The 20,168-nt window shown below is 41.6% G+C and overlaps 1 protein-coding gene across 1 annotated transcript; it reads left to right on the top strand.

Annotated features, from left to right (window-relative positions):
• The first annotated feature begins 1,302 nt into the window (after positions 1 to 1,302).
• ENTPD4 (ectonucleoside triphosphate diphosphohydrolase 4) lies at positions 1,303 to 19,321 on the top strand. The gene is made up of 14 exons (XM_065398285.1): positions 1,303 to 1,377; positions 3,604 to 3,714; positions 4,208 to 4,333; positions 6,281 to 6,475; positions 8,030 to 8,235; positions 10,029 to 10,179; positions 10,274 to 10,377; positions 11,851 to 11,910; positions 12,251 to 12,381; positions 14,177 to 14,343; positions 15,831 to 16,155; positions 16,667 to 16,752; positions 17,616 to 17,777; positions 18,157 to 19,321. The coding sequence occupies exons 3-14, from the start codon at positions 4,326 to 4,328 to the stop codon at positions 18,383 to 18,385; spliced, it is 1,824 nt and encodes a 607-aa protein (XP_065254357.1). The 5' UTR covers positions 1,303 to 1,377; positions 3,604 to 3,714; positions 4,208 to 4,325; the 3' UTR covers positions 18,386 to 19,321.
• Positions 19,322 to 20,168: the final 847 nt, after the last annotated feature.

Genomic DNA, 20,168 nt, shown 5'->3' with positions numbered 1-20,168 from the left:
AGCAGCGGTGCGCGAAACAGCTGTTTCGCGCGCCGCGGCCGCTCGGGATCTCCCCCTCCCTCCCAGGTTTGAGAGCCTGGGAGGGAGGGGGAGACTCCAAGTGGTCGCGGCGCGGGCGCCGCTTCTCCCCCTCCCTCCCAGGCTCTCAAGCCTGGGAGGTAGGGAGGGAGAGCAGCGGCGCGTGAAACGGCTGTTTCGCACGCCGCGGCCGCTCGGGATCTCCCCCTCCCTCCCAGGTTTGAGAGCCTGGGAGGGAGGGGGAGACCCCGAGCGGCCGCGGTGCGCGAATCAGCTGTTTCCTGCGCTGTGGCGAGCTAGGCCGGCCGGGGCACATTTTTAGGGGCGGCATTCTGGCGCCGGCCATGCCGCCCCTAAAAATGTGCCGCCCCAAGCACCAGCTTGTTTTGCTGGTGCCTAGAGCCGGCCCTGCCCCGTGGTTGTACAGAAAAGCTTGAAAATGTGATCCAAGTACCAGAATCCAGAAGGTAAATAAACAGAAGCCCATTTTTTAAAAATCTCATGATTTTAAAACCAGTCTCATGATTTTTTGGGTCCCGACACTGATGATTTTTAAACATTTGGGCTTACCAGTACTGTATGTGTGCAGTGCCATGGTGTGAAGTTATAGAACTGATTCCTAAGCGTGTAGAGCGTTTATAAGTAGTGCCAAAGATTTCAGATATAAATACAGTAGTGGTCTGTTAATGCACATGCAGCTGGAAAAACCTTTAGTATCTGTGCAACAAAATAAACATTGCATTTAAAAAGGGGCTGTGTTAATTGTTAATTTTAATTATGACGGAAATCTGCAATGGTTCAATACTCTATAAATCTAAATATATATAGATTGGGGAGGTCAATGAGCAGCCCCAGCTGGCCCAGCATGAACCCCACGTGAGGGGCAGTTAAATATCCACTTAATTATTTGCCTGGATCCCTTACAAAGCAGCTGCCCTGCCATAACTAAGCCTTCACTATACCTGACCCTAGCCATGCCCCCAGCCCACTCCTAGCCAGGCTCCCATCATACCTGATGCTAGCCAGACTCCCATGATGCTTTACCTTAGCCAGGCTTCCAGTTCACACCTAGTTCCCGTGATGCTTTGCCTTAGCCAGACTCCCATCATGCCTTGTTGCCCAAACCTAGCCCCCATCTCAGCCCCGCGCCAGCCTTTAGCCACGCCCCCAGTCCCACGCAGACCAATCCTTAGCCCAGCTCATTGCCCTTTCCCCCCCTCCCTTAGTTTCTTGTGGGTTTACCGGCTTGCTTGCGTCACGTCCGGCGTGCGGGACCCGGAAGTGGGAATGGTTGAGGTGTCGCTATGCGCCGCGGTGGTACCGGGGCCGAGCCAAGCCAAGCCGGAGCGAGACCAGCAGGTACGAGCAGGGTCGGGGCTGCGGGGATGGGCGTTGGGGTCGGGTGGGCCCCGGGAGAGGAAGGAGGAGTTGCCTCGGTTCTCCTTCCTCACCTGAGCGCCCGGACGGGCGGGGCGGGGCGGAGCTGGGGTCCGATGGCTAGAGCAAGGGTCTGGGGACCGGACGCCTGGGTTCCTTCCATCCCTGGGCTTGGGAAAGCAATGGGACGAAGGGGGGCTGGGACTCCTGGGTTCTTTTCCCAGTTCTGTGATGGGGTTTGGGGGTTATAGCAGGAGGGAACTAGAAATCTGGTCTCCAGGGTTCTCATCCTGAGTCTAGGAGGGGAGTGAGGTCTAGGGAATTAGGGCCGGGGGGCGGGGGGGAGGGGCATTGGGAGCTAAGCCTGCTGGGGTCTGCCCTGATTCTGCTATGCAGCTCACTATGTGACCAACCTGGGGCCAGTCAGTTCCCCTCTCTGTGATGGAATGAATGACCGTTATAGTTGTTGCTTGTGAAAATGTTGGAAAGGCCTATATAAGAGCTTGGCATTATTATCCTATTTAACTGGGCTGGTCTCGATGTAACTTACCTCGCTCGGTTGTGAAAAGAACACTCTTGCGGAGGTGGAGTCATTATGCTGATGGGAGAGCATTTTCCTGTCAGCATAGCATGTCTTCACCAGATGTGCTACAGAGGTGCAGCTGCATTGGGGTAGCCACGCCAAAGTAGTGTGGTAGTGTACGCTTGCCCTAAGCAATACTAATGTTCCTGAGCTACTGTCCTTAACTTGCTAATCAAACCATACACTGCACTGTGACCCTATAGGTTTGCACCATGTTACTTTCTTTCAAAGGGGAAAATAAACAAAAAACCCTCTCCGAATACAGAATTTAAATTCTGTCATCTGGGTCAGTAACGCTTATCTGCCTCCCATTGCTAAAGGCCATGCAGACCTTGAAATATTGATAGTTCCAGGCTTCCACAGTATTGAAGGACACCGTTTTACTGACTGCAGCACTAACAGAGAATTGCCTGTTGCGCTAACCTAACTCTCAAAATGTCTTGTAGCATCTTTGTTTTACAGCATATCTGATAGAATAATTAAGGCTGGCTGATGTGTCATTTTGAAAACACATATTCAAGGCAGTGATGGTGTCTGTTGCATTTGCTATGTGGATTTTTGAGCTGAGGTAGAAAATGCATCTAGCGATCCAGGTCTCACAACTTCTTTCAAAAATAGTTCTTCGTTACTTCATAGAATATCAGGGTTGGAAGGGACCTCAGGAGGTATTCTAGTCCAACCCCCTGCTCAAAGCAGGACCAATCCTCAACTAAGTCATCCCAGCCAGGGCTTTGTCAAGCCTGGCCTTAAAACCTCTAAGGAAGGAGATTCCACTACTTCCCTAGGTAACATTCCAGTGCTTCACCAACTTCCTAGTGAAAAAGTTTTTCTTAATATCCAACCTAAACCTCCCCCACTGCAACTTGAGACCATTACTCCTTGTTCTGTCATCTGCTACCACTGAGAACAGCCTAGATCCATCTTCTTTGGAACCCCCTTTCAGGTAGTTGAAAGCAGCTATCAAATCCCCCCTCATTCTTCTTTTCTGCAGACTAAATAATCCCAGTTCCCTCAGCCTCTCCTCATAAATCATGCGCTCCAGCCCCCTAATCATTTTTGGTTTTGTTCAGAAACTCCACTGCTTTTTTTTAACTTGTAATCTGGATTTACATAGTCGTTGACTGAGATGATGGTTCAAGTAAAAGTGGGCATGTGTGACCATAAATAAGAATCATACATCCAAAATTATTTTGAAATAGTAACTTTTTACTTATTTAATAAAGGAACATTGCCAATATGAAACCTAGACAAGCTTAAAAAATATAAAGCAAAAGAAGTCAAAAGTAGTCCGATATTACATATGCCTGATAGTTTCCCTGGCAATTTGTGGTTTCAGAATTATATTTACATGGTTTTAATGTTTATTTCCATTGTTATTATTTGAAGCCCACACAGACATGAAATTGACTATATGAAAGGTGCTGTCAAATGGGAAAGTAAACTGAAAAAGGTGTCTTTTTTTTTTCTTTCTTTCCCTCAGTTGTGTTATTTTTAACAGTAGATAAAAATCACATATCGGAAATTTTTGTAAACTGGTAGGTTTTCTCTGTTGAAAAGTGTTAATGCTGGTGTGGATCAAATTCCAATTTAATTATTCAGATTTTGTCCTTAAATTCTCCCTGCAGTTCCAACTTGATTCACTGTTCTTCAGCACCACCCGTCTTGAGCTTTTTATATGGTGTTGCTGTGTACTGTTACAGCTGCTGTTCCATCTCATTGGTGGTTGCATTTCAGGGGTAAGTGATCCATGCATATAATTCATACAGTATATATTTAGGGCTTCAATCTTGCAGTGTGATTTGTGTGGATGTACCCATGCATCCATATGGGATCCCATCAACCGACTGCAGATCCTGTTGCAGTATTGGGGGTCTATGTTTGTAAAGTGCTTTGGGATTAATTGGAAAGAAATCCATTATTTAAGAATATTAATGAAATGTAGTCTGGATTTATTGCTTTTTGTGTTTGAAATGTTGAAAATTTAAAAAAAAATCCCCAAGAAGAATACAGGTGGAATTGTTTGTATTTGGGGGGCTGGCATCCCTGTTGGTGATTTACGCGAGCTAAAGATGAAACTCCTCAAAATGAGTTTCTCTACCAGATATGCTGCAAGGAGTATATAAAACTAATCCTAATAAATGTTTGACTTCATTCGGGCTCCTGAATTACAGGATTGGGGTCTTGGTGAGAATATCACTTTTTAACATAACTAAATTCTGTTTTATACAGGAATAGAAGAACAATGGCTCTGAGGAGGATCCATGTGCCTTATAAATCTGGGATGTCTAGATGATGATACTAGAACACAAGCTAATTTGCCTGCCTGCCCTGATCAGAATATCCCAACATGGGAAGGTGAGACTCTTAAACTAATCCTCAATATCAAACAGATAGAGTTGCAATATGATGAATAGAGGACTGCAACCCTAGAAATCTTGAACTCCAATCCCAGCTCTGAGGTTTGAGTGCCTCTAAATCTGGGCATCCACTCAACATCTTTTTTCCCATATTTCTATAATGGGGACAATACCACCCACCTCACAGAGATGTTGAGGATTAATTGGTTAGTTATTTGGAAACTGTTCTGAAAATGAAAAGTGAGGAGTCTTGGATCACATTTCTGCAGAATATGATTATGCAAAGCGAAGAATAAATGCAGAATAGAGGTGTTAGAATTATAAAGCACTTGTACTGTAACACCATCCTCCAGAGCCCAACAGATTGAGTGCCATGAAACAATGGTATTAAAGGAAAGTAATTACAGTGGCATTTAATATAGCTCAATTAAAATGCAAATTAGGCTATATCATATTGCCTTTATATAAATCTATAGTACACCCACATCTTGAATACTGCATGCAGATGTGGTCGCCCCATCTCAGAAAAGCTATATTGGAATTGGAAAAGGTTCCAAAAAGAGCAACAAAAATGATTAGGGGTCAACAGCTGCCATATGAGGAGAGATTAATAAGACTGGGACTTTTCAGCTTGGAAAAAAGACGACGAAGGGGAGATATGATAGAGGTCTATAAAATCATGACTGGTGTGGAGAAAATAAATATGTAAGTGCTATTTACTCCTTCTCATAACACAAGAACTAGGGTCACCAAATGAAATTAATAGGCAGCAGGTTTAAAACAAACAAAAGGAAGTATTTTTTCACACAATGCACAATCAACCTGTGGAACTCCTTGCCAGGGGCTGTTGTGAAGGCCAAGACCATAACAGGGTTCAAAAAAGAACTAGATACATTCATGGAGGATAAGTCCATCCATGGCTATTAGCCAGGATGGGCAGGGATGGTGTCCCTAACCTCTGTTTCCCAGAAGCTGGGAATGGGCAACGGGACAGATCACTTGATGATTTTTCTGTTCATTCCCTCTGGGGCACCTTGCATTGGCCATTGTCGGAATACAGGACACTGGGCTAGATGGACCTTTGGTCTGACCCAGTATGGCCGTTCTTATCAGAAAGGGTTTTAACAGATTTATACTCAAAACTCATTCTGATATGTTTGTGCTAATGAGCCTTATGAAAGAAGCTTTTGTTGCGCAGCTTTTAAAACTTGTTATGCATGGCTTCTGAAGCAGAACTGAAGAACTGTAAAGTTTGTGTAGTGGATTAGAATGCTGCACGTGTCAAACACTTGCCTAAGAATCATTGTGACAATCTGAGAGGGGGAAAATATGTTTCCATTTCCTTACTTGTGTTGCTAATATCACATCAGATTACTTTTTGTAAGTCTCACTTAGTACTTACTGTGTGTCTTTGGGTTTTTCATTTTTGCTCTGCTTGTACAGGGAAGTAAGGCTGTTTGATTAATACTCAGTTTCATTACCTAATTCTTATGTACTATCATAGTGCCGAAGTATTTGGGTTTCCAGCTCGTTCGCAATTTACAAAGGCAATTATTGTTCACCTCTGTTAACACTGGATGTCATTGAAACATAAGCAAAACCTGAGTTGGAGGCCTGTGCGACGTTAAGATTTTGGTAGTTAAAGATGGAAAAAAAGATCTGTTTGATGACTGAAATTGTAGGATGCATGTTCCAACAGAAAGGTGTTTGTTGGCTGTTAAACTTGTGATAATAATTCTTCTAGCTTTGAGCATTCAGGGTGTAATCTTGATCCCACTGAGTTTAGTGTAATTTTATTAGAAACAGGAGCAGGTCCTTTGTTATGTACCTTTAAAGTTGGAAGTTCATTTAAGTATTTGTTCAAATTCTTAGCCAGTTTTGGGAAGGCTTAGCTCCCTGCTGTTAGGATGCATTTCAAGCAGTCTATCTCCTTTATGAATTTCAGGATCAGCATCTCCTGTTTGTTTCCTGCTTCCTGGCACTTCAGCATCTCCCCAGTGGGGTGTCCTCGTATACTGAACACCACTTTGCGACAAATTATTGTCATTGGAATACTTTCTGCTGCCGTCTCCTTGCTTTATTATTCCCTTGTCATCCGGAATAAATATGGGCGTTCGTACAGGGATAAAAAGTTTCACAGGTGAGGACTAATATAATGTTCAGGACAGGAAATGAACATAACTCAGGGGTTCCATGTTGATCACTTCAAACAGTTGAACCAGTGAGTAGTGATTGGATCTCCTGGTGTGTACAAAGCCACATGGAAAAATAAATTGACTGAAAGCATTTTATGTAAGATGCTGCTCACTGAAATCAGTCTTGGAGTAATCTTTCCTCTCTCCAAACCTTGTATATCACTTTTGGGGTAATTTCACATTTGTTGTTTTTTGTATTTTGAAGGCACAGGTGTAAACTCCTAAACAAGCTTATAAGTGAGGTCTGAACTTTTTATATACTATATCTTTTTGGTACTCTTATCTTGAGCTTGTTGGACAATTGTACATGTTTATCTCTCTCTCTTACATATACAGTGGATGCCACTTAATAACAATCAGAATATTAACTTCCAGGTAATAGCAACGTTTTGCCAGGAACCGATCCTGTCCCAGTGCCTTTAATGTTAATGGGATTTAGATATTGGCAACAGGCATGTGACTTATTGACAACTTTTTCATATGCCATCCCTGGCTGCAGTCCCACAACCCTGCCTGCAGCTGGAAGGGGAAGCTGCAGGGGCTTTCCACAGGGAGCGGGATCACTGTGGGCCCGAGAGGCTGCACGGTACCTGTCTGTCCTCTCCAGGCTGTGCCCTGCCGTGATACCGGGAACCTAGGCTCAGCATGTCCCAGTGCTTCTTACATTGGCTGCAGGTTTGCAGGACAGCAGCCAGGAAGGAAGTGCAGGGATGTGCCAAGCCCCAGCTTCAGGAAGGTTTGCAGGGATGCAGCAAAGGAAGGAAGCAGTCGGACGTGCCTTCCCTGGCTGCAGCCTTACAACCCTCCCCGTTGCTGCCCTGACCACAGCCTCCCCTTCCAACCATAGGCAGATTTGCAGGGCTGCAGGGAGACGTATCATGCGTGTCGCAGTGCTTCCTCCCCTAGTTGCAGCTCTGCACATCTGTCTTTTGCTTATTGACAACCTTCAGATAATAGCAACTCATTGCTGGCAACAGAGAGGTTGCTAATAAGGGGAAATCAACTGTATGTGAATGTCTATATGTTGCATAGTTACATTTTAAATTTTTTCACTCGTGTTTCTCTTTAGAAGTACCTCTCCTCACTTAAAATTGCTTTTAGTTTATTAACTATTAAACTTTCCAATAATTTAGCATGTTTGATTTGTCCTTATCCCCACATATAAAAGGTGGAAGGAGAAGTGTTGTGTAGTAGATAACATTTCTGACTGGGAGTCAGGAATTCCTGGCTTCTACTTCCAGTTCTGCCACCAGCAATTGGATGATTTTGGGCAGACATTTCTCTTTTCTGTGCTTCATGTTATCCCTGTGTAAAATGAAGATAATGCTTACAAATTTCACAATGTGTTGTGTGCCTTAATGTCTGTAAAAAATTGAGGTCCTTTAATAGAAGGCAAAAGTGGTTGATATTTTTTAGTCTGGTGTATCAAATCACATTTGTAATACAAATATATAAACAAAACCTTATTCCCAATAGACTTTAGCCACTTTTTCTTCTAGATACCTTGCTCGAGTGACTGACACTGAAGCTACAGATACCAGCAATCCCAATCTGAACTATGGCATCGTGGTAGACTGTGGTAGCAGCGGGTCTAGGATCTTCGTGTATTGTTGGCCAAGACACAATGGCAACCCGCATGATCTGTTGGACATCAAACAAATGAGGGACAAAAACAGAAAACCAGTGGTTATGAAAATTAAACCAGGTATGAAAAACCCTAATGTTCAGTAATTTTTTCTAAACAGCTAACTATCTAACCCAAAACAGTATTCAAGATTCATATTGAAAACCCAAGGTTTCATTTTTCAGAAGAGAGCTGACTTCTTTTTTGATTTTTTTGGAGTCCAGTAGATACAATTGGTCTTTAGGCATATTTGAATAATTAGGTGTATTTAATAAACAGCCTTTTATAAGGACCTCAGAGTAATAAATAGAACAGTGTTGCAACTTCATGAAAATTATCTTAATTTAAAGAACATCTGAAAATTAAGCTTTTTGAAATGTCGTCATAATGTAGCTTGTTCCCGTCTCCAATCATAAAAATAATCATGCTCGGTTTGCATGAGAAAATAGGGTTTTTAACTTCAAAATCAAAAACTCTTTCCTGCTGCCTAAAAGGTCAGTTGGAATACAACCAACCAACCTATGTACATCTTTTAAAACAGTGGCTCTCAAACTTTTTTACTGGTGACCCCTTTCACATAGCAAGCCTCTGAGTGCGACCCGTTCCCTTATAAATTTAAAACATTTTTTATATATTTAACACCATTATAAATGCTGGAGGCAAAGCGGGATTTTGGGGGGAGGTTGACAGTTCGCAACCCCCCATGTAATAACCTCGTGACCCCCTGAGGGGTCCCGACCCCCAGTTTGAGAACCCTTGTTTTAAAATCTTATATGCAGTTGTAAATTAAGGAGTAATATATACTTCATATTTAGGCAGATCAATAAAGCAATTCTTGCCACAGATTATTTAAAATTGCTACATATCAAATTTTACATATATTACATACATATATTAATGGCTGGATTGCAGTGGCTTCCCAAAGGACTATGAAATGTACAACTACATTATTGTAGCTCTCCATCGACTTCATCTGTGTTTGGTTTGAAAGGTGCTTTATTCAGCTTTACAGTTTGTTACAGTGCTGCCAATGTGGAGGTAGGAGGTACCTATAAGAATCACAGGTTGAGTTGTCAGTTAAATAACCAGTTCTGCTCAGTTAGAATCAGTTTTGATTTTGTTACTTAAATGGAATCTGTCTCAAATTTGAAAGTAGACAATTGGGTAACTGTTACTGGAACAATGTATTTGAATAACTAAAAACTGTTAGGGAACTTTTAAAGTAAGAGTTTAAGCAATCTCCTTTTGAAGTCCAATCCATGTCTTCCTGTTGCATAGTTCTCATGCCATTGTGTGAAAATATCTCTGTGTATGCTAACCATGGAAATGCTGGTGATAGCATAGCTAGCACTGTTATGATCACAGTGAAGATTGGGCCAAAGTCTGTGCTGAACACTTAAGAGTTATATTAATCTTAACTTAAAAACCACAATGAACTGAAACATCTTGAAATGTAAGGTGAGGTAAACGGCATTTCAGAACTGTAGAAGTCACTATCTTATATTGCTCCAGCCAAAAAGAAATTACCATCAATTCTTATGAGGGTGTTATATAGCATAGATACTTGAGTAGTATTTTGTACTTGGTTTATGCCTTGCATTGACTGTTAGCTGGAAAGTTATTAGTAGAGCAAATCTCTTTTTTTTTTTTTTTAGTTTTTAAGTAATTCCCTTATACACATTAACTGATTGTGAGCCCTTTTCTGATAAAACTGGTTAGCATTTGCAAATAGCTGACTTTATGTAAAAATAATTACTTTAAATCTTCAAAGCCTGTGAGTTTGTGTTTTTTTTAAAAGCAAGTTCGATGCTTTATGTGAAAGAAGCTGTTACCTTACACTTGGCACTTCCTCATTCATCTGTCTGTTTCTCTAGGCATTTCAGAGTTTGCTAGCTCTCCTGAAAGAGTCAGCGATTATATTTCTCCACTTCTGAACTTCGCTGCAGAACACGTGCCCCGTGCAAAACACAAAGAAACTCCTCTCTATATCCTCTGTACTGCAGGGATGAGAATCCTGCCTGAGAGGTGAATTGGTACCTTATTTCTTTCAATATTTAGTTTAAAGATCCTAGTGCTTTGAGTAGTTTAACCATTGTTCAAAATGTTGGTAATTTTGCAGCCAGCAGAAGGCAATACTAGAAGATCTGCTCACTGATATTCCTGTGCATTTTGATTTTCTGTTTTCGGACTCTCATGCAGAAGTTATTTCGGGGAAACAGGAAGGTAAGTTAATGCTGTAGAAGAAAACCGTTTTAAAATATTTTTGTTTCTTTCCAGTCCCGTTTTGTTAAATTCTTTTTATTTCTGGCTGCTTTCTTTGTCCAAATGCTTGGTAAGTTAAGAGATCTTATGTCTCAACAGCAACTGTTTTGCATTCTGGTCAAAAGCAAAAAATGCCCCAATAATTTATGAAAAATGTCATCTAAAATCAGGAGAAATAACGAATGCCTCCTTATGTAGCTGTCAGGTATGTGTGTCCATTTTCTCTTATTTCTGACATCAGCCAGAGTCCGATATAATGGGGATTCCACAACCTTGGAATCCTATCACTGGAGACTTTTAAGAACAGGCAGGACGAACACTTGTCAGGGATGATCTAGGTTTTCTTGGTCCTGCCTCAGTGCAGGGGGCTGTCCTAGATGACCTCACAAAATCCCTTCCAGCCCTGTATTTCTATGATTGTATGAAAAAAGTACTCTTTTTAGAAACATATAAGCTCACTGTAGAGGAAGAATAGTTGGCTATAACTGGCTTATAGATAAGGCTCCGTGTTTGTCACGGATTCCTTGACTTTCCGTGACTTCTGCAGCGGCTGCTGGTGTGCCTGGCCCAGGGGCCGCCTGAGCAGCTCAGGCAGCCCCTGGGCCAGTTGCACCGGCTGCTGCTGGGGCAGTCTCGCCCCCCAGCAGCAGGAGTTTGGGTATGGGGGGTGGGGGGGCTCAGGGCTGGGGATTGGGGTGCGGGGCGGTGCTTACCTAGGGGCGGGCTCCCTGGAAGGACTACAGGAACTCCCCTCCCTCAGCTCCTAGCTCTACGTGCTGCCTCTGCTGGCAGGCACCGCCCCCACAGCTCCCATTGGCTGCGGTTCCCAGCCAATGGGAGCTGCAGAACCGGGGCTTGGGGCGGAGCGGAGCGGAGGAGCTCAGGAGCCGAGTAGGGAGAATCCCGCCCCACCCCTGCCACTCCCCTGAGCACTTACAGCACCTGCAGTGCCCCCCGGGTTGTCCCCCTGAGCTGATTTCCCCTCCCCCCCAAAAAGTTTTAGTCAGGCATATATAGTAAAAGTCATGGACAGGTCACGAGCCATGAATTTTTCTTTACTGCCAGTGATCTGTTCATGACTTTTACTAAAAATACCCGTGACTAAAACGTAGCCTTACTTAGATGACAAGATCTTCTGATTTTATTCTGAATTTTTTTACTTAAAAACTTGCCGTAAAGAATGACTGAACTACTGAATGATTAAACTAATGAGCTAGGATTTTCTGAGAATTGTTTGAATATTTTAGGTGACAAAAACTATTAAATTTTCAAGGAATGCTTATAAAAATAAATGTTTCTGCATGTAACGCAGTTGACATACAATGTATTAACAAATGAAATGAACATAAAGATAACTGAGGGAGACTAAACTGTAATAGGTTTTAAAAAAGTTACCTAAAATTTTTACAAACTATTTTTTTTAAATGCTTCTAGGAGTATATGCGTGGATTGGCATCAATTTTGTTTTGGGACGATTTGAACATATTGATGATGGCAAGTATATTAATTATATTTTAGAAGAAACTTCCTGTATATTGTCAACACACGGGGTCGGGAGGGGGGGGAGACGGTAAAGTGCCAGATAATTATTTTTTAATGAGTGTCTTCAAATAGGCCCAATGTGCATACTGGAGCACACCAGTCACGCACTGCGCAAAGAGCGATATTTAAATTTCACGTGACTAGTCTAGTGATTCATGTTCAGTATTAAAATTTGTCATTAACAACACAGCAGTTCAGTGGAAGGTGTTCTTTCTCTTTGAGTTTGATACTGCTTAAGATCCCATCCCAAATGTATTTCTCGGTAGTGCCAGATATCCATTTTGTGTTCCAGAGGATGATGCAGTAGTGGAGGTGCATATCCCTACCAGTGAGAACAAGGAAGCTATCATTCGTAAGAGGACAGTGGGTATTCTCGACATGGGCGGCGTGTCGACCCAGATAGCATATGAAGTCCCTAAAACTGTAAGCTTTGCCTCTTCACAGCAGGTTATTATCTGTACAATTTTCCTTCATTTTTTTTTTTTCCTGTTTTTAACCCATATCCATTGGTTTTTGTTTCATTACATCACATCCCAAAACCAGGAAAGAGAAGACATGACCACAAGTCCCTCATCAGCTAAGCAATTTATTTGTGTTTTGTTCATTTGAAGGAAAAAAAAAAAAGTTGATAAAGCATAGTGGAACGTTCATTTGTACAAGTATTTTAACTTTCTTAATTGGATTTTTCTAAGCATACTTAAGAGTTTTCATGCTAAAAGTTGTGTAGTTCCCACATGAGAAGGGAGCTGTATTTATTTATGTAATTTCCCTTGATAAGGTAGAACATGAGAAATTGATCAAAGTAACAGGTCATTGTATTAAACAAAATGTGCTATGTGCACTACACAGTATATGTGCTGTAGAAAAGACTAGAACTAACTTGTTTCTAAATTTCAAATGGAACAATATGACTTATTTTAATCTCAAAAGTATGTATTGATTTTTAGGGCAAATCCCAAAGTCTTGAATAAGGCAAACTCCCATTGACTTCCTGGGAAATTTGCCAGAGGAGAGACTGTATAAGAACCACAGGCTTAGACCCACAATACATTGTTAAAACTAAACAATTTTTATTTAAGCAGTCTGTGAAATTGCATTTTTCCTCCTCTGAACAGTTGTATTAGCAAACACTGCCTCTTCAGATAGAGGGCAGAATTCTCCTCTTAACACAAAAGATCTACTGCAATATACTTCCCCCTCTCCCTACACACATCTATGGGATATGCCCATATGTAGGAAGAGGGTACTGGAGTGGAAATCTGATAGGAGACTTCTTTAAAAACTTGGAATTCAATACCATTGTTAATGGGGGATCATCTTAATCTTTGAAAGACATACTATCTGGGCTCCTTATTTTATTATAAGTCTTTGACAAAGCACTTAAAGTATAAGTGTTTCAAAAATTGAACAGGGAGAGGAAACTGACTATTTGTGCTATTTAAAAAAAAAAATATGAATTTGATTGTACGAGGAGTTGCAAAGAATTGTTTACCAGCATATAGTTTTATACTATCTGAACTTGTGGTCAGATGTTAGATCTAAAGAGTTTTTGTGATACCCTGGTCCTCCCTCTGTCCTCTTGACTGTGTACCAAGAAAATGCCTGTGATGTTTGTGAGCCTGCTACTGCAGATGCTGGAACCCCCATGCACCATTACGCTGATTCCCTTGGCACCTTCTACATGAAGGGCTTCTCTTCACTACTGGGGTAAGTCAACTTAAGTTACGCTACTCCAGGTACGTGAATAATGTAGCTGGAGTCGACATAGCTTAGGTTGACTTATGGCAGTGTCTTCACTGCGCTGAGTCGACAGGAGACACTCTCTGGTTGACTTCCCTTACTCTTCTCGGAGAGCTGGAGTTGACCGGAGAGCGCTGTGCCATTGATTTAGTGGGTCTTCACTAGATCCGCTAAATCGATCCCTGCTACATCAATTGCAGCAGCATCGATCTCCCCATAGTGGAGACCAGCCCGAAGTGTCTTTGGAACTGGTGTTTTCTCTGTAGTGCTTCAGAAATTTTGACAAGCAATATCGGGACATGTCTGAGGAGATCTGAGTGAGAGTGGCTGAATGTAGAGTCTCTGAGAAGCTGTGAGAACCCGATCTGAAATGACACTTCAGTGCCTGTAGCACTCTGGTGTTCACAGGCTTGTAGTGACTAGCTTTGCTTTGTATTGCAAAAGTCTCTCTAATCTCCTGTCACTTGGGTGCCTGCAGGAGGAAGTAGCCAAAAACTTACTTGCAGAGTTCAATTTGGGCTGTGATGCTCATCAGACCGAGCACGTGTACAGAGTGTACGTAGCGACGTTCCTTGGTTTTGGTGGGAATGCAGCACGGCAGAGATACGAGGACAGTATATTTACCAACACAATGTTTAGAAACAGGTAATTTGCTGTGTGGCTGATTGCATATTATAAATACTTAAACTGTCCTGAAAACCCAAGCAAAATGTAGACCCCCAAATGGACACATCTAAAATTGTTGAGCAGTATACTGTCCCTCTTTAAATACTATTACTACTCATTCCCTAACTTGAATACGCTGGGACTTTGATGGACTGAAATAGGTTTGTGTCCCCACAAATTGCAGATGTATGATGTTCAGAGAATGGCTAGCTAAGCAGGACTCAAGTGCTTTAATGCTGCTGCCTGGCTTTACTGTCAGTGCTGCAGAACTGTCCAGCTCCAGGGAAGAAAGGGTGGACTGGGAGAACCACCTAAGCCTGCTTTCATGATCCAAAGTGTTTGGTGTTCCCAAGACCTGCCATTCTAGCAAATTATTTGGAAGCTCCATTCTAGGAAATAGTCAATTTTTATACAAGTGCTGTAAATTACCATTGAGATTGCTGGTGGAGGAATTATTCCGTCAGCCACAGGAGGGCCTGGGAGCATTTTGAATTAGCCCATGTGAGGTGCTCACACTTCATTGAGCCAAGCAGTCTGTTCTAGCTGTATAGTTAACTGCAGGTGCCAGATGTCTGACTGGATAAATAGAATAATTGTTTTCTTTTTTGGGGCTGGGGGAAAATTCTCTGACTCACCCTCAAAACAGAAATCTCCTCCAGATCCCGCACTGCCTCAATCTGGAGCAGTAATACTCAGACTGAAGCTTGCGAGCCACAAGTAGCTTTTTAATGCGTCTCCTGTGGCTCTTTGCGGCACATGATATTAAAACATTGTGTGACTTAATTATTAACCAGTCAGGATGCTTTTACTGTGTTATTAACCAATTAAGTTATCAAGTTGCACTAAGTTATTAACTTTGCTTATTTTAGATTGTGTGCGCAGTGTCCACAGGGGGGAGTTACAGTACAGCACCTTGCTGTTGACACCTCCTTGATCCAAAATGCGAGGCATTGTAGACTGGGCCTTAGAAGCCATTTTAGCGGCACCTATACGTTTTTTTTTTTGGTACCAACTTCCAGTTACTGTTTTTATTAAACGTTTCTTTAATGATGATAATTAAATACTTTTGCATCTGTTAGCCAAGCGGTAACTGGAGAAGAGATGCAGCTGTTATTTCTGGTAGCTTCGGGATTGTGAATAAAGCCTGCTCTGCACCATGACGTTTTTTAGATGCACTTCATGGAGTTAGTGTAAAACCTTAACAAAAAAATCTGCAGTTGCTTGGATTTTTGTTCTCTCTGTCTCCAGGCCAAATGGCTTGTAACTCTGGTAGATTTAGCGTCGTGTGCCTGACTTAATGTACTCTGTATGGTCATTTCTGAATGTAAAAGTAGGTGCCAAAATTTGCTCAAGTCAGAATGACTTGGTCTTCATTCTGTCTGTTTTGATGATGCATTTTTGTCCAAAATAGGGTTCTGAGCATACTATACCTATGATTGTTTCAACTGTGCTTAATCTTGTGACAGACTTCTGGGTAAACAGACTGGTATGACTTCTGAGTTTCCCTACCTGGACCCTTGCCTGCCGCTAGAGATTGAGGATGAAATCCGACAGAATGGACAGACACTGTATATGCGAGGGACTGGAGATTTTAATCTGTGTCGTGAAATTATTCAGCCTCTCATGAATAAGACCAATGAAACCCAGACCTCTTTAAACGGCATCTATCAGCCTGCAGTGCACTTCCAGAACAGCGAGTTTTATGGCTTCTCTGAGTTCTTCTACTGTACCGAAGATGTATTGCGTATGGGAGGAGACTACAATGCTGCTAAATTTATTAAAGCTGCAAAGGTAAAGCATTCTTGAGGTATCATCTTCCTAGTAATCCAAAACAGCGTCTACTTCTGAAACTGGGGCAATGAAGCTTTTCCTTTGGAATCCAAGCTCCTTTTACGTATATAACTTTACAGTAGCTCATTGTCTGGCCTCATCAGGGTTTTCTCATGAGAACGATTCACTACTACATAATAGTAGAGGAATTCTAGGGTGAGCAAGATCCATCCCAGAATTTGAGAGCTGAACTCCAGAGGAACTGCAGAAAACTCAGGCAGAACTCTTACACTTTAAAAATGTAACTACCGTTTCTTTAGTTTTTATCTGTCACACAGCATATGTGCTTAAAATCATATAAAAAGGGACCAGAACACAAACCAACTGTGACCCACTAACTTTTTGCCAGGCTTCCCTTGACTTTTATTTTTAAATTACATTTCATGATTTATAAAGTTGCTTATCTAGTGGCATAGTATATTTTGCTTAATTCAATATGTAAACAGCCTTGTTTGTTTTTGTTTTTGTTAAGGATTATTGTGCCACTAAGTGGTCTGTCCTGCAGGAACGTTTTGACCATGGTCTTTATGCATCACATGCTGATCTCCATCGATTGAAGTGAGTATTCATGTTTGTACAGCAGAAATCATTCATGCAGAGTTACCAGAAGAGACGCATCGTGCCCAAATGACTTATTTTAAAACCATTGTTATATGCTGCATAGGTGTAGCTGTGTCAGTCCCGAGATATTAGAGAGACAAGGTGGGTCTCTCTCATTTTTAAAAAAGCATTGGAAATCTGAATGAGTTTTATAGATTCCCAGGCCAGAAGGGACCCATTGTGATCAGGTTGAGTGAAGCTTAAGAATTGCATCCGCTATAAAAAAAGATTGATCATAAACCAGTGTTGCTCTTTAGCGATACAGTAATGCAACTCTTGGAGTATAGGGAACAATCTTGCAATGCATTTTTATTGTGGTTTATAAAACTTTTAATGGAATCGGCGGTATCTCGGTTTGTCACTGATTGGCAGGACAAGTGTTACCTTGCGGTGTAGTTTCGTGATTGGAGCAGGTGACTAGGAATCACGGCTTCCGTGTTGCTTTCTAGTCTCATTGTGCTTGGTGCCATCCCTTCATAAGAGGAGGGGAACCAAACCCCCCAGTTCCTGGTGAGGCCCAGAACAGCTAACCCACATCAGTATTGGATCGGAGGAGAAGAGTGGGCTTAAATAATAAGAGATCATTTAACCCTCTGTCACCTATATATACACTAGGTCTTCTCTGTGCCTGTCTTAATGTGCAAGACCGTTGGGCCTGGCGCTGTCTCTATTCTTGTCTTTACAGTGGATTATAAACCCCTCAGAGCAGGGATCTGAATCTTGTATATCTAAGTACTGTGTGACCTGATGGCACCTTATAAGTAGTATAAAAAATGAAAAATCAAATGACATAACCAGCCTTTATTCTGCTTGTTCTGTAGGTATCAGTGTTTTAAGTCTGCCTGGATGTATGAAGTGTTCCACAGTGGTTTCTCTTTTCCCATCAACTACAGCAATTTAAAAACTGCTCTGCAGGTTTATGATAAGGAAGTGCAATGGACATTGGGAGCCATCCTTTACCGAACACGATTTTTACCTTTAAGGTACTGCTTGTTTTTACAAATGGTTAGGTGCAAGGCTTGGATGGTGGGATGGCTTGATATGAAAGCAGGTGGCGAACAGGAGCAGAAGAAACATTGCTTCAAGTTTAGCATACAAAACATTTGTATGTAGGGTTTGGGTGCTTATTTTAAACCAAAGCATGTCTAGTAAATATCTCTGTGGATAAACACAAATGCCAGCAAGTCAGCCAGATACCTCCTGTCTTCAGATAGCAAACATTAGTATAGTTGAGCTGAGTCGTGTTTAGTGTACGTGCTTCCAGTTTTTGCGGTAAGATGATCAAAAGGCAATTTTTTTGCCTCGCTGAAGGATTGAAGTCTTATTTCCTATTTTGTACGTGTTTTCCCCTTTGTTTCTCAGAGACATCCAGCAAGAGAACTTCAGAGGAAATCACTCCCACTGGAGGGGCTTCTCCTTTGTTTACAATCACTACTTGTTCTTCGTCTGTTTTCTGATTGTGCTGCTGTCCATTGTGCTGTATCTGCTGAGGCTGAGACGGATTCACCGGAGAATGCTGCGCAATGGCTCATCCGCTTCCCTCTGGATTGAGGAAGGCCTCCCACCACAGAAGATTCCAGGAGCCTTATGAAACACTAGGATAAAGAGCCTCTTTATTAGACTTTTTAAAGTACAAGCCATTTTTTTTACCTCAGGGTTTCTCCTTTTTGTCTGTCCTCCCCTCCCCAAAAAAATCATATGAGGAAACCTCTCCCAGCAGTATTGAACTCAGCAAGAGCTTTGGAAACAACTTAGATTATGGGAAATTGAGGTCAGACTACGCCGAGTGGACTAGAGAATGTCTGCCAAAAATGGTTTTTAAAATTAATTTAAAAAAGTAATGCACTTTCATGTTAAAGGGGAGGGGAAGTCAAGACTTGATGCCAGTAAATGAATAAATGGAGGCAGCCTATGGTTACAGAATGATTGATTTCTCTTCCTTCAGTAAAATTGTGAAATATCACTTACTAGCTAGGATGAGTGGATATAGCTATGCATATTTTTGTTCAAGTCCATGGTTGATATCACTCAACTTCTAAACTCTCAGCCTCATAAATCAAGAAAAAGGAAGTGCGGGATTTTTTAGAAGCAGTAAAAAACAGACCTGTTAAAATGTGAAAAACTGACATCTTAAAGTGTTGAAATACTGCAACGGAAGAGAAACATCTATTGTGGCTACTGCTGTGTTTATGCAAAACACAACTAAAATCATTGCTTCGTTTAGTCATTACAGGTTTCGCCTTGATGTCTCAGAAGCATAGTTTTATGGTGGCAAAAGTGACTTCTTTTTAATCCTTCATTCAACAGTGTTTCATGATGGTCCAGAGATCTCCCTGAAATTCTCATAAGCTTGAAAGGACTGGAAAATGCACAGACTTCAGTTAGTCCTAGTGGAACAGACACATGTGCACATTGTCTTTATTTTTGTTCTTTCCTGGTATAACTTCTTACCTGTTAATTTATATTTTATTTAAAACAATATTAGTTTTACTTGAAAGCAAACTTGTTCATGATTAAAAGTGGCATTTATATGAACCTCTCGTTGATGAAAACTTTATTATCCTATATAAAACAGTGCCTGCTCTCGCTTCTAACATGACTGTTATAAATCACCTGCCATGGCGAGTATAAATGTGTTATGAAACTTGATGCAAGTCTCAATATTGGAATCTTTTCCCCCCTCATAACTTTTCAAGAGAGAGAACTTTTGCCCCCCCCCCCCCTTTTTTTTTTTTTAAACTAAGAGCAAACAGATCTGTGAGTGGTTTTTCTTTTTGGGTTTTTAAGTTTCAGATCATTCTAGTTTTGTTCTCTGACCAAGTTCTGGCAATTATGTTCTGCCTACCTAAACACTTCGTATGTTTTCACTTCCTGTTTTAAACTGTTGTAGCATGATCGTATATGCTGTTCGAGAGGGTTAAGCTCCATCCCAGAAGTTGCTGCACTTCATTGGTGGATGAAGAGATTCCCCAATCAGTGAGCAGGAAAAAATATTGGGGATGGATCTGTCTTATGCCTGTATCATGGCCAATGTTCAAACTTGTAAACACAGCTTGCTGTATGATAGAAATTTCCAAATATATCAAATATATATATTTGTTGTGAGGCATAATTAATGTCGGTAGAGCTCTTAAAGCTCCCCATATCTTAGAGCTACAGAGACGTAAAGTATTTTACACTGCAGGTCTGATAGGACATGGCTATGTAGCTAACTGCTACAATGTGTGCTGCATTTAAAACACTGGCTACTCCAGAAAAGCAGCAGCTTGGCAAGCGTAGTAAGCATAATGTTTCGATCAGTTTTTAGAACATAGATCAGATCTACAGCAAAGGGCTTCCCAAAGACCACGCTGACCTGATGCAATCTGAATGTT

Source organism: Emys orbicularis, chromosome 2, assembly GCF_028017835.1.
Source record: "Emys orbicularis isolate rEmyOrb1 chromosome 2, rEmyOrb1.hap1, whole genome shotgun sequence".
Taxonomy (NCBI): domain Eukaryota; kingdom Metazoa; phylum Chordata; order Testudines; family Emydidae; genus Emys; species Emys orbicularis.
The sequence above is the reverse complement of the archived record's forward strand: the minus strand, read 5'-3'. Positions and strand labels throughout refer to the sequence as shown.